We start from the raw sequence: 12,792 nt of genomic DNA on the forward strand, positions 1-12,792 counted from the left end.
TAGAGAGACTGACTCCAGTACCTGTCAGAGACCATGGGGAGGTGACCTCCTGTGGGTTTTGGAGGGTGCTTTGATGAAAGACTCTGTATGGAAATATGGGGCCCAGCTGGGGCACAAAGGTTCTTGTGGAAGAGAGGTCTGGGCAGGTGAATTGCGGCTCATGGTGAATGCTGAGGACACATTTCTAGAGGATAAGACTGTTTTTAGGGTCATGCCATCAACTATAGCAAAATGGTGGCATTTCCTACCTCTATGGCTACGTTATGACTGATCTTTAATGAGAAACTCTGGTTTCAGGCCATTATTTAACTTAGCTGTAGCAGTGACCATAAACTTTTAGGTACAAGTAACATGAAAATAATTTTTTTCTATTGTGTTTCATATAGTTAGAACTAAATCAGTGTAGACCTTTGTGCAAATCAAGACATTTTTGAATGTTCAGGGAGAAAAAAATGGAGTATAGCTTCATGACCAGACTGACTATTTCCTAGTGTTTTAGCTCATTGAAAAGTTGGGTTTGTGTGGGTGGTAGAGGGTCTGAAATTTCTTTGAGGTTCTCAGTGGAACAGTCCTATTTCCTAAGTCTTTGTGAAAGGACAATGTCATCCTTTATCATTGTGCCCTCTCAACGTCAAGTTAACCAAATCTTGATGGAGATGAAGGTGATGAAGTGTCCAGAAAACAATAGCCTAAAAGGAAGAGTTAAAGACAATGGCAATACTTAAATTAGTCTTAGTAATACACATGTTACATCTCTTCAAATCTATGGAGACTGTTAAGGTACAAACTACATATCTCAATATATTTTTCAGAAAGAAAAACATGATGATCAAAACACCAAGCGTTTCTTTGAAAAAGAAAAGAATAGTATTAATCAGTAAGTTGCTCTCTTTTATGAGATTGTTGGGGCAAGTGCTCTGTTTATGTCCTTCTGCATTAAAGATGATCTCAAACATGATGGCTTAAAAATAACCATTTTACATATCTCATAATTTTGTTAGTCAAGAATTTGGGCAAGGCTTGGCAGAGTGAGTCTTCTCCTCTCAAGGTATTGACTGAGATCACTTGCTAGCATTCAGCTGGTGGATGGACTGGTCTGGAGGTCCCAAGATGGCTTCATTGTCATGTCTGGTGCCTTGGTGGGGGTAGTTGGAAGGCTGAGCTCAGCGAGGATGGCTGACCAGAGCATCTACGTGTAGATTCTCCAGTATAGCATTTCAAAGTAGTTGAGCTTTCATATGGAAGCTCAGGACTTCCATGGAGAGGATTTCAAGAAACATGACATGAAAGCTGCCAGTTTCCGAAGGCCTGGGCTGAGAACTGATAGTGTTGTTTCTACCACATTCCATCTGTCAAAGCAACCAGAGAGCCATCTAGAATCCAAGGGAAGGGAGAGAAGTTGGATCTTACTTCTCAGTTGGAAGAGTAAGGATATTCTATGATTATTGATGCTCTATCACTTGCTTTTACTAATAGAAATACTCACTAGGACTCCTTATGTTTGATTAGTTTCAGTAAGGGTGAAATTTTGCTTAGATAATTATTTAAGTCCTAGAACAATGATTAATTAATGTGAAATGGGAGTTCAGGAATTGTATCAGCAGTAAACTTTCCAAGCATCTTTTAAAAAATGTCCATTAGTTTTAGAGTTAGAAAATGTTCACTGTGACTCCTGGCAACGGAGGTGAGCATAATTTCCTGTAAGTTTTCCTGCTGCCACAAGGGGCTTTCCCCAACTCTTCCTTTTTATTCATCATGTATTTGTTTTTAAAGAATGGAATCTGAAAGACACATTCAAAATATTTTGTTGTTATTGTTGTCTTGTTTTCATTTTTAATAGAGTCTTATGAAAGCAAAACAGTCTAAATCCATTGAGGTGCTAGAACAGAAAAAAAAACCTTATTGTAAGATGGGAAGAAGTATCTTCAGAAGCACTTGGATTTCTTGAGTACTGAGTTGCAGAGCTTTGGCTTTGAAGCAGAAGTGAGCATGGCCCTCAGAAAAAGATTTAGTCCTTATCATTCCCTTGGTTGCCACTGTTAGCCTCTAGGAAGTTGGTCATCACATACTTGTATCAGTTTTTGAAATGGGCAGCTCCCCTCAACATGCTACCTTTTCTACTTTGTCTACATCTCATTTCTCATATTTGAACCCAAATGTAGCTACATCCCAATCTTATACCTCCCTCACTGACCTGAGTTAAGCATTCTACCCAAACTCTCTTGGCCTTGACCCACCTATAGTTTTTAGTTCTTCATCCAGTGTGTTATTAGCATTTTCTATTAGCTTCCCTTCATGGCATGGCTTAGATGGAACAAATTCTCATTCATGGATGTGCGCCAACTCCTGCATTTCTGTGGCTAGAAATCTTTGCAGATAGTTGCTCACACATGACCTCATGAATGATTATGGTGAACATGGAAAACCCTCCCTCTGCCTGCTGGGTATTTACCATGTTGTCATGCCCAGCTAATTGCAGTTCTCTAAAAGGGCCATGCTCTTCCTGTCCTCTAGGCTATCACATGAGTTCTTCTCTGTCAAATGGTCTCCGACCTACCTCCTATTCTTTTTTTTTTGCAAGAGTCTATTTAAATCTTTTCCCATATTCTTGCAGATTTTGGGAAAGCCTTTTTCATGCATTTTTTTCTGTTTATTTCTATGGTTCTCTGGCCATACTTGTTTTAACATGTCTATCCTTTGTACTTTATTTATGTATCTGGCTTCTCTGCTGGCTTGTGACTTCTTCCTTGGTGGAGATCCTGGGGTTTCCATCTTTGAATCCTGAAGCTCTAGTATGATACCTAATGTTCAATAAATACATTCTGAATTCATGCCTGAATGTATTTATTAACAAATGGTTGGGGTGGTTAGATGGATGATTGGAATAAAGAATGGACAGATGGTTGGAAGGCTGACTGGCTGGCTGAATCACGGGAGGATGGCTGAACGGTAGAAAAGGTGAATGAATGGATGGTGGGTTGACTGACTACTTTTCAATTTGTAGTAATATTGGATGGATGTTCATAAATGGGTTTATACCTAGAATTCTGTGACTTTTAATTGCCACTGAGTCTAGAACAAACTTCATTTCCCCCATATTACTACTATTGTATATGTGCACATTTTTGTTGGTTATACTACAGTTCTTCAGTGAGTCTGGAAGGTACTTTTAAATTAGGAATCTTAAAACTCTGGGGATTAGAGATTTAAAGAGTGCACAGACATCCAGAGGTTGATTTCACTGCCTACTCCCATCCCAGTGAATTTGCCATGATACATAGCTTCTTAGGCCTTTTTTAAGTTTTTCATCAACAGTTTGGAAATTATTACATTACTTCTTTTATGGGTTGGTAAAGTAAAATTATTTGAATAAACCCCACATATATTTTTATAATATCTATCTATCTGTCTATCATCTATCTAATTTTAGTTTTGCATGTGTTGTTGTTAAGGTTTGCTCGATATATCCCCCAGAAGAACCTTGTGGAAACATAAGTATTGTTATCCCTCTTTGGTCATTGAAGCTACAAACACAAATAAGGGTTTGTTCAGAAGCACAGAGGACTAGCACAGGAAGAAACTGGAATTCAGAATCTCTGCTGCTATCTGTGATACATGCTTACTAGTACCAAATACAATTTGTAGAGCAACAGTGTTATTACACATTACAGAATTCCAGTTATCAAAAGAGTTGGGGGCTGGCTCTAAGATAGTCATAGCAAATAGATTTTGTGGGCCAACTCCAAATTAGTTTGTAATAGTTTTCTGGAGTACTGTGTTCAGAAGGACTCTGAAGTTCTATCTGAGCTACAATTGTTCAGTAATGACTGCCATAAATCAAGGTTCTCCTGTGAATATTTGCCATATATTTTTATTTGGTTTAAGACCACAAAAGGTGTTTATTATGATAGGTATTCATTATGATAGATATTCATGCTGGCTTGTTCACTGATTCACCCCAGTGGTTCATGAAATCATTCATGAAGAAGTTTCTACAGATACTTTGCAGTTTCTAGAAGCTAGTTTTTGAACTAAATATGTAAATATTCTTCTGTGAATGCAGTTAAATGTAGAGAGAGCATTGAGAAAAACTAACTGTGAGATCAATGCCTATCAGACTCATTTTTTTAAAGGAGAAATACTTTCTTCCTATGCAGGTGGATTATCCACTGCTATAGGAGGGTGACTTATTGAGAAGCTGTGATTTGTAGTATGTTGTACTGCAAATTGAAAGCATTCACTTACGTGCAGATGCAAATACAATTAGATTAACTTTATTTTAAGCTTTGATTACATTCTAGTTAATAAGAACATACTATGTTAAGCCAGTTTAGCAGTCTAGAAAAAATGCACTTAACTTTAAAATTGGATATTGGAAGGTTTGGCAAATGCTGGAAGATTATTCAGTAGAGTTAGTATGATGTTCCTATGCGGCCCAGGTACCTTCATGGACTCCTGGTGCTGAAAGCTCAGGAATAGTCTACAAGGCTTGAAATATGGTTATATAGACCAGGGAATTCCATCCTGGCTTCTCCCTCAGGCTTCTTTCTGCTGTTTTTTGTTTGTTAAGAATCACAATCTGCTGATCTAACTCACACCCTAGGCATATCAGCGGATAATTCTGCCACAAATCAGCCTTGCAAATAAATGCCCAGTAGTCTTGTCTGTTGAAACCTTGAAGCACAATACAAATGACAGGACAGCAGTACTATTGGCTATTTGTAAGGTGTGTATTGCCTCTCAGCACCTAACTGATGAGCTGAGGTCTCCTCATGAGCGATGTGAAGGACAAGAGAGAATTAGTGGCTGCTCACCTTCCCACATGTTTGGTCACTTAATTTGCCAGCTTGTCCAAATTGTTTGGCTTATTCTTATTGTATCTCTACTAAAAATGTGCCTGGGTCTGCATCATTACTCAAAGATGATCTCATAGGGATAGGTGAAGTATAATCACTAATTAAAGAGACTAATTTCTCATTCCTCTTGTCCCAAGCCAACCGTGTTACTTTCTAGTACAGGCATACTTGCATTTTTTTTACGAATTGAAGGCAAAACCCTCCAGCACTACAAAGACTACAACTCATTTTATTGGATATTCCACTTTCTCGTGGTGGTCTGGAATGGAAACTGCAATGCTTCTGAGGTATGCCTGTACCATAGCCCCCAAAAAGGGTTAAAGTAAGGGCTATTGGTCCCTGCTGATCAGGCCATGGTGTGATACCTCCTATGAAATGAACCATAAAACTACATTATTTAATAGGCCTGAGCATTGCACCTGCTTTCTTAGCTCCTTTTAGGTGATTAAGTTTCTCACAAATGCAATTTGTTGATATGGGGGCACATCTTCTCACAAGGTAAACCTGTGAAACTTGGCAGGCAGTTGCTTTGCTGCAGGTGCAAGATGAAAGACCTTTCCCTGGCTTTGCCAAGAAGACAAATGATGTTGTACTCAGTCCGTGGGAAAAATATTCTGACACAGAGGGCAGAACCTGTTTCTATGAAAGGAGAATAGAATTCTAGGGCTTGAATCATGTGCTTCTCTCCTTTTTGGGGAGTATGTTACCATTAAGAGCTGAGAAGGGGAGCAGAAGTCTTATATGTGCCAGGTATTAAGTGAATCCCCTTACTAAGGGAAGTCCTCTGATATTTGAAGCTGCAGCCATTTGCAATGATAAATGATGACTTTTATGATCTATGAGAGCTTAATTAGGGCTTAATTAAAGCTAATGCTCAGAATCCTTTGAAAGGTAGAGTCATTATAAACTAACTTCCACTCTGAATAGTCTGGGTTTGGAAAGTGTGTTTTTGCATTCACCCTTTGGTGGCCTATCCAATCCTGTCTGGGTCTTCACACCTAAGTTAAAGCAAGAGCTGACTATTTTGCATTAGAATCTCCTTAGGCAAGATTACAAGAGGCCAAGTGCCCAGTTCCCTTTCAGCCCCCTGTGCATTTAGACAGAAGGTTGTTTTTCAATCTGCAAATTCAGTTCCCCATACACATGTCTCAGGGAGTCACTGGTCATGCTGGCTATCAGCTTCCGAGGGCCGGAGACCCAAGGCCGACACACTTCTTCCCACTGCACAGTGGAGTTGGGCCGGATTTCACTGAAAGGATAAAAAGAGAGGAAAGGTTTTACTCCCCAACAAAGCAGATCCAGTTTCATATCTTGATCAAGAAGCAGTGAGAACACCTGATCTCTTCTCTCAGTAAATGGTGGCTAAAATCTGGTTGGTTACACTTGTTAAAACCCAAATAAGGTCCCTAAGAAGGCTCTGCCAGGGTCTGCTATTGACAGCCCTCTGGGTCATGTTTTTTCCTTTTGGATGCATCAGTGTGTGTCTCAATATGTGTGGTCCATGCAGTGTGTGGTGGAGCTGGGCTCAGTCCTATGAGCTACAAGTTAACTGAACTCTAACTTGTTCCCAAGCATCCTTGTCAACGTGACTAATGTGCCCTGACTCGTTTTTTTTGCTCCCTAGTTCCCATCTGGGACTCAGCTCCTATCTAAATCCCCTGGATGTGTTTGCTGAGGTTCTGACACTCTGATTAGTTCTTACCAGGCTCCTTGGGATAGACTTTGTTCCTAAGGCCCAAGATCACAACCCTGTCTGCTACCCATGAACTTTTGAGTGTCTGTATGGCCTGTGGTTTGCAATCCTGTTTCAACCACCAAACTGGGTCCTCTGCCCATATTTTTGCCTGCCACACCTTTCTCTCCTCATTTGTTGCCTGCTGATAGTAGTCTCAAGTATTCTCCTCTTCTGCAACCCATGCTCTGAGGCCTTCCTAAGCGTCATGGCCAAGCCCACCCCAGTGCATAAATGAAGTCAGTAAGTGCTGGGGGTATTTAGGCTTCCCTGGAGTGCTTCATGTATATCACCCCATACAGGTTTTAAGAGGAGATTATAGCAGGCTTAATGTGTGTGATAGTCTCTTGAGGTAGATACTATTTGACACATTTTAGAGTTAAGAAAAATGGAAAATAAAACATATGAAGCAACAGTTTACAAGATCATAGATATGTTAATGGGCAGAGACAAGATTCGAATCCAGATTTATCTGATTTCCAAATCCATGTTTTTTCTACTACTCTACACTTTATATCATACTATGTCCTATAAGATGGCATTTTGACCACTGTGCTTGCTTTTCCACATGTTTGATTTCTCAAGCTAGACAGATACCCTTTTATTCTGTCCCAAGATCTTTCTGCAAGTGTTGTCCTTGGAGGACTCCTGGAATTTTCTCTCTGACTCTCAGGGAGGGCATGTGCTGGGTGGCAGCATGGGACCCTTGGCCAGTGCTTTTCTGGGAGAGCATCAGGGAAATGAATGGAGACTCCATGCACGTTTTGACAAGAGGGGAAAAAGGATCTAATTATTGTCAGGGTGTATTGAGGCACAGCATGTGAGAATTGGAAAGCATGTAGACATTACTTAGTTCAATGCTTTCATTCCACAGATGAGGAGACTGAGATCCAAAGAGTCATATGGAACCTCCCATGGTCATAGAGACCAACAGTCCAGATGATAGAAGAAGAGATCACACTGGGGGACATAATGAGGATGCTTGTATTAAAAAATGAAAAATGTGTTGTGTAGATGAATTCTGTGGATATATCCATAGATAGATAGGTCAAGGGCTGGAGGAAGACACTTTTATTAGCACCATGGAGGGCATGGGGAAACAAAGAACCTGGAAGTAAACTGCAGCTTCAGACGTGGGAGTTCAATGGGTTGCAAGGAAGGAGAATGTTGAAGAAAAGTCAGGAATGGTTCAAGGGACTCATCTGCAAGAGCTTGCATTTGCTCTTGGGAGCTGGGGCCATATTGTATCACCTTACTTTTTTAAGTATATTTTATTGATTATGCTATTACAGTGGTCCTATTTTTTTATCCCCTTTATCCCTCTCTGCACTAAAACCACCTCCCTCTAGCATACCCAACCCAACTTAGTTCATGTACATAAGTCGTACATATAAGTTCTTTGGCTTCTCCATTTCCCATACTATTCTTAACCTCCCCCATCTATTTTGTGCCTACCATTTATGCCTCTTATTCCCTGTATCTTTTTCTCTTTCCTCCCCCCTTCCCATCCCCACTGATAACCCTCCACGTGATCTTCACTTCTGTGAATCTGTTCCTGTCCTAGTTTTTTTTTTTTTTAGGTTCAGTTGTTAATATTTGTAATTTTTTTGTCACTTTACTGTTTGCATTTTTTTATCTTGTTTGCTTTCATAGATAAATCCCTTTAACATTTCATGTAAGAAGGGCTTGGTGATGATGAACTCCTTTAACTTTACCTAATCTGGGAAGCACTTTATCTACCCTTCCATTCTAAATGGCAGCTTTGCTGGAGAGAGTCATCTTGGATGTAGGTCCTTGTCTTTAATGATGTCAAATACTTCTTCCAAGCCCCTTCTTGCCTGCAAGGTTTCTTTTGAGAAATCACCTAATAGTCTTATGGGAACTTCTTTGTAGATAACTGTCTCCTTTTCTCTTGCTGCTTTTAAGATTGTCTTCTTAAAGATTAAGATTAAGATTTTTAATCTTGGGTAATGTAATTAATTATGATGTGCCTTGGAATGTGCTTCCTTGGGTCCAACATCTTTGGGACTCTCTGAACTTCCTGGAATTCCTGGAAGTCCATTTCCTTTGCCAAATTAGGAAAGTTTTCTATTATTTGTTCAAATAAGTTTTCAATTTCTTGCTCTTGTTCTCCTTCTGGCACCCCCATGATTCAGATGTTGGAATGTTTAAAGTTCTCCTGGAGGTTCCTAAATCTCTCTTCATTTTTTCATTTTTTATTTCTTCATTCTGTTATGGTTGAATGTTTATTTCTTTCTTCTGCTCCAGCCCAATGATTTGAATTCCTTCCCTTCACTGTTGGTCCCCTGTACATTTTTATTTATTTCACTTTTCATAGCCTTCACTTTTTCCTCTATTTTGTGACCTATACTCAACCATTTCTGTGAACATCCTGATTACCAGTGTTTTGAACTCTGCATCTGATAGGTTGGCTATCTCTTCATCACTTAGTTGTATTTTTTCTGGAGCTTTGATTTATTCTTTGATTTGGGCCATTTTTGGTCTCAGAATGCCTGTTCCAAAGTAAGGGGTGGAGCCTTAAGTATTTGCTAAGGCAGGGCAACCCACGTTGCTGCCTTGTGGTGCTATGTGCAGGGGAGGGGTCTGAGAAGCAACAGTGCCATTTGCATGGCTCTCTGCTGGCTTTCAGTCACTTCCACAGCTACCCACGAGCAAATTGGGCCCTTCTGGTGCTGATTCCCAGGTGGGTGGTTTTGTGTACATTCTAGGATCCTGTGGGTCTCTTCAACGAACTCTTCTGTAATGTGTCTTGATGTGTCCCTCCTTGGATCCAGCTTCTTTGGGACTCTCTGAGCTTCCTGGACTTGCATGTCTTCTCCAGATTGGGGAAATTTTCTTTCATTAATTTTCTCAAATAAGTTTTAATTTCTTGTTTTTCCTCTTCTCCTTCTGGAACACTTATTATTTGAATTTTGGAATATTTAAATTTGTCCCAGAGGTTCCTAAGCCTCTTCTCAATTTTTTGAATTCTTCTTTCTTCATTCTGCTCCAGTAGAATGTTTATTTCTTCCTTCTGTTCCAAATTGTTGTTTTGAGCCCTGGTTTATTTCCCTTCACTTGTTTCTCTGTAGATATTTCTTTTTTTAACTTTGCATAGCCTTCACTTCTTTCTTTATTTTTGCTGCCATACTGAATCATATCTGTGAGCATCCTGATTTGAACTCTGCACCTGATAGGTTGTGTATCTCTTCATCACTTAGTTCTTTTTCTGGAGTTTTGTTCTGTTCTTTCATTTGGGCCATATTTCTTCTTTGTCTTGGCATACCTGTTATGTTGTAAGGGACAAAGACTTAGGTATTCGCCAAGGTGGTGCAACCCACTTTGCTGGGTTGTGGTGTTATATGTAGGGGAGGGGTCAGAGGAGGAACAATGCCACTGGCTCAGCTCTTACCCTGCTTTCAGTTACTTCCCCTGCTACCCACAAGTGGATTGAACCCTTTGAGATGCTGTCCTGATGCTTATTCCCAGGTGGATGGGCTTGTGTACATTCTAGGGTGCTGTGGGTCCCTCCAATGGACTCTCCTATGGGACTGTGAGTTTCTCCCATCTCTTCAACCCCCACAGATTTTTACAGCCAGAAGGTTTTTAAATTTTAATTTTTATTTAATTCTTGTTCAAGTACAGTTTTCTGTCTTATATTCCCAGCCCTGCCCCCCCACAGTGCTCCCCACCTCCCTCCCATTTCCACCCCCCACCTTAGCTATTGTCCATGTGTCCTTTATACTTATTCATGTGAGTCCATCCCCTTTTCCCCTATGATTCTCTCCCCTCTCCCCTCTGGACCCTGTCAGCCTGTTCTGTATTTGAGTGTCATTGGTCATATTTTGCTTGCTTGTTTGTTTTGTTGTTTAGATTCCTATTAACGGTGATATCATATGGTATTTGTCTTTCACCGCCTGGCTTATTTCGTTCAGCATAATGCTTTCCAGTTCCTTCCATGATGTTGCAAAGGGTAGGAGCTCCTTCTTCCTTTCTGCAGCATAGAATTCCATTGTGTAAATGTACCATAGCTTTTTGATCCAGTCATTGACTGATGGGCATCTAGGTTGCTTCCAACTCTTGGCTATCATAAATTGTGCTGCTATGAACATCGGGGTGCATAGGTTCTTTTGGATTGGTGTTTCAGGGTTCTTAGGATATACTCCTAACAGTGGAATTGCTGGGTCAAAAGGCACGTTCATTTTTAGTTTTCTTAGAAAATTCCATACTGTTTTCCATAGTGGTTGTACCAGTCTGCAATCCCACCAACAGTGAACTAGGGTCCCCTTTTCCCCACAACCTCTCCAGCACTTGTTGTTTGTTTCTTTGTTTATGATAGCCATTCTGACTGGTGTTAAGTGGTATCTCATTGTGGTTTTAATTTGCATCTCTCTGATAGCTAGCGATATCGAGCATCTTTTCATGTGTCTCTGGATCCTCTGTATGTCCTCCTTGGAGAAATGTCTGTTCAAGTCCTCTGCCCATTTTTTAATTGGGTTGCTTGTCTTCTTTGAGTGGAGTCGAGTGAGTTCTTTGTATATTTTGGAGATTAAACCTTTGTCTGAGGTATCATTGGCAAATATGTTTTCCCAAACAGTTGCTTCTCTTTTTATCTTGATACTGTTTTCCTTAGCCATGCAGAAGCTTTTAATTTTGATGAGATCCCATTTGTTTATTCTTTCCTTTATATCCCTTGCTCTAGGGGACGTATCAGTAAAAATATTGCTGCGTGGAATATCTGAGATTTTCTTGCCAAGGCTCTCCTCTAGGGTTTTAATGGTTTCACGGCTTATATTTAAGTCTTTTATCCACCTTGAATTTATTTTGGTGTATGGTGTAAGTTGGTGCTCAAGTTTCATTTTTTTGCATGTAGCTGTCCAGTTCTCCCAACACCATTTGTTGAAAAGGCTGTCTTTACTCCATTTTATGTTATTGCCCCCTTTGTCGAATATTAATTGACTGTAGAGAGTTGGGTTTATTTCTGGGCTCTCTGTTCTATTCCATTGGTCTATGTGCCTGTTTTTGTGCCAGTACCAGGCTGTTTTGATTACAGTGGCCTTGTAATACAGTTTGATATCAGGTATTGTGATCCCTCCTACTTTGTTCTTCTTTCTCAAAATTGCAGCAGCTATTCGGGGTCTTTTCTGGTTCCATATAAATTTTTGAAGTGTTTGTTCTATGTCTGTGAAATACGCCATTGGTACTTTAATAGGTATTGCATTGAATCTGTAAATTGCTTTGGGTAGTATGGACATTTTGATGATGTTAATTCTTCCAATCCATGAACACGGTATATGTTTCCATTTATTTGTGTCTTCCTTGATTTCTTTCTTCAGTGTTGTGTAGTTTTCTGCATACAGGTCTTTTACCTCCTTGGTTAGGTTTATTCCCAGATATTTTATTTTTCTTTTTGCTATATCGAATGGGATTTTTTTCCTGATTTCTGCTTCTGCTGCTTCATTGTTGGTATACAAAAATGCCTTTGATTTCTGGATATTAACTTTGTATCCCGCTGTTATGCCAAATTCATTTATTAGTTCCAGCAGTTTTTTGGTAGAGGCTATAGGGTTTTCCATGTACACTATCATGTCATCTGCAAACAATGCCAGTTTTGTTTCCTCCTTTCCGATTTGGATGCCTTTTATTTCCTTTTCTTGTCTGATCGCTGCAGCTAGAACTTCTAATACTATATTGAATAGAAGTGGTGAAAGTGGGCAACCTTGTCTTGTTCCTGATCTTAGTGGAAAAGATTTTAGTTTTTGCCCATTGAGTATGATGTTGTAAAGCCAGGAGGTTTGAAACTTTCTTTTCCTGTGCTGAAACACTGGGTTGTGTGGTCGGTCTGTCCCACCCCCCAGTTGTTTATCCATGTATATCTGCATGTAAATATGGAACCACCTGGTCCTCCAGCCACTGCCTTGCCTACCCAGTCCACCAGTTGCAGGCTTTTCCCATGTCTTCTTTGCTCATGCTGTCCATTTCTGCTTCTCCTACCCATCTGGATGAATGTTTCTTCTTTAACTCCTTCATTGTTGGACTTCCATACGGTTTGTTTTTTGGAAGTTCTACTTTTTTTTGTTTTTAAATTGATTGTTGTCCTTGCTTTGATTGAGTGAGAAAGCACATTGTATCTATCTACACCTCCATGTTGGCTGAAAGTCATGTTGTATCAGTTTAGATAGACAGAACCACAGTGAAGGGAGA

The 12,792-nt window shown here is 39.9% G+C and overlaps 1 protein-coding gene across 1 annotated transcript in view; it reads right to left on the minus strand.

Moving 5' to 3' along the window:
* Positions 1 to 4,258: 4,258 nt before the first annotated feature.
* The window catches only part of F13A1 (coagulation factor XIII A chain), a 190,223-nt gene continuing 181,689 nt past the window's right edge, over positions 4,259 to 12,792 (minus strand). The window contains exon 15 of the mRNA XM_037045364.1: positions 4,259 to 6,105. Within this exon, the coding sequence (XP_036901259.1) occupies positions 5,952 to 6,105 (154 nt within the window). The 3' untranslated portion in view covers positions 4,259 to 5,951. The remainder of the gene's footprint in view (positions 6,106 to 12,792) is intronic.

This window comes from Sturnira hondurensis, unplaced genomic scaffold, assembly GCF_014824575.4.
Source record: "Sturnira hondurensis isolate 20B ecotype Veracruz unplaced genomic scaffold, ASM1482457v3 Scaffold0004271, whole genome shotgun sequence".
Lineage (NCBI taxonomy): Eukaryota > Metazoa > Chordata > Mammalia > Chiroptera > Phyllostomidae > Sturnira > Sturnira hondurensis.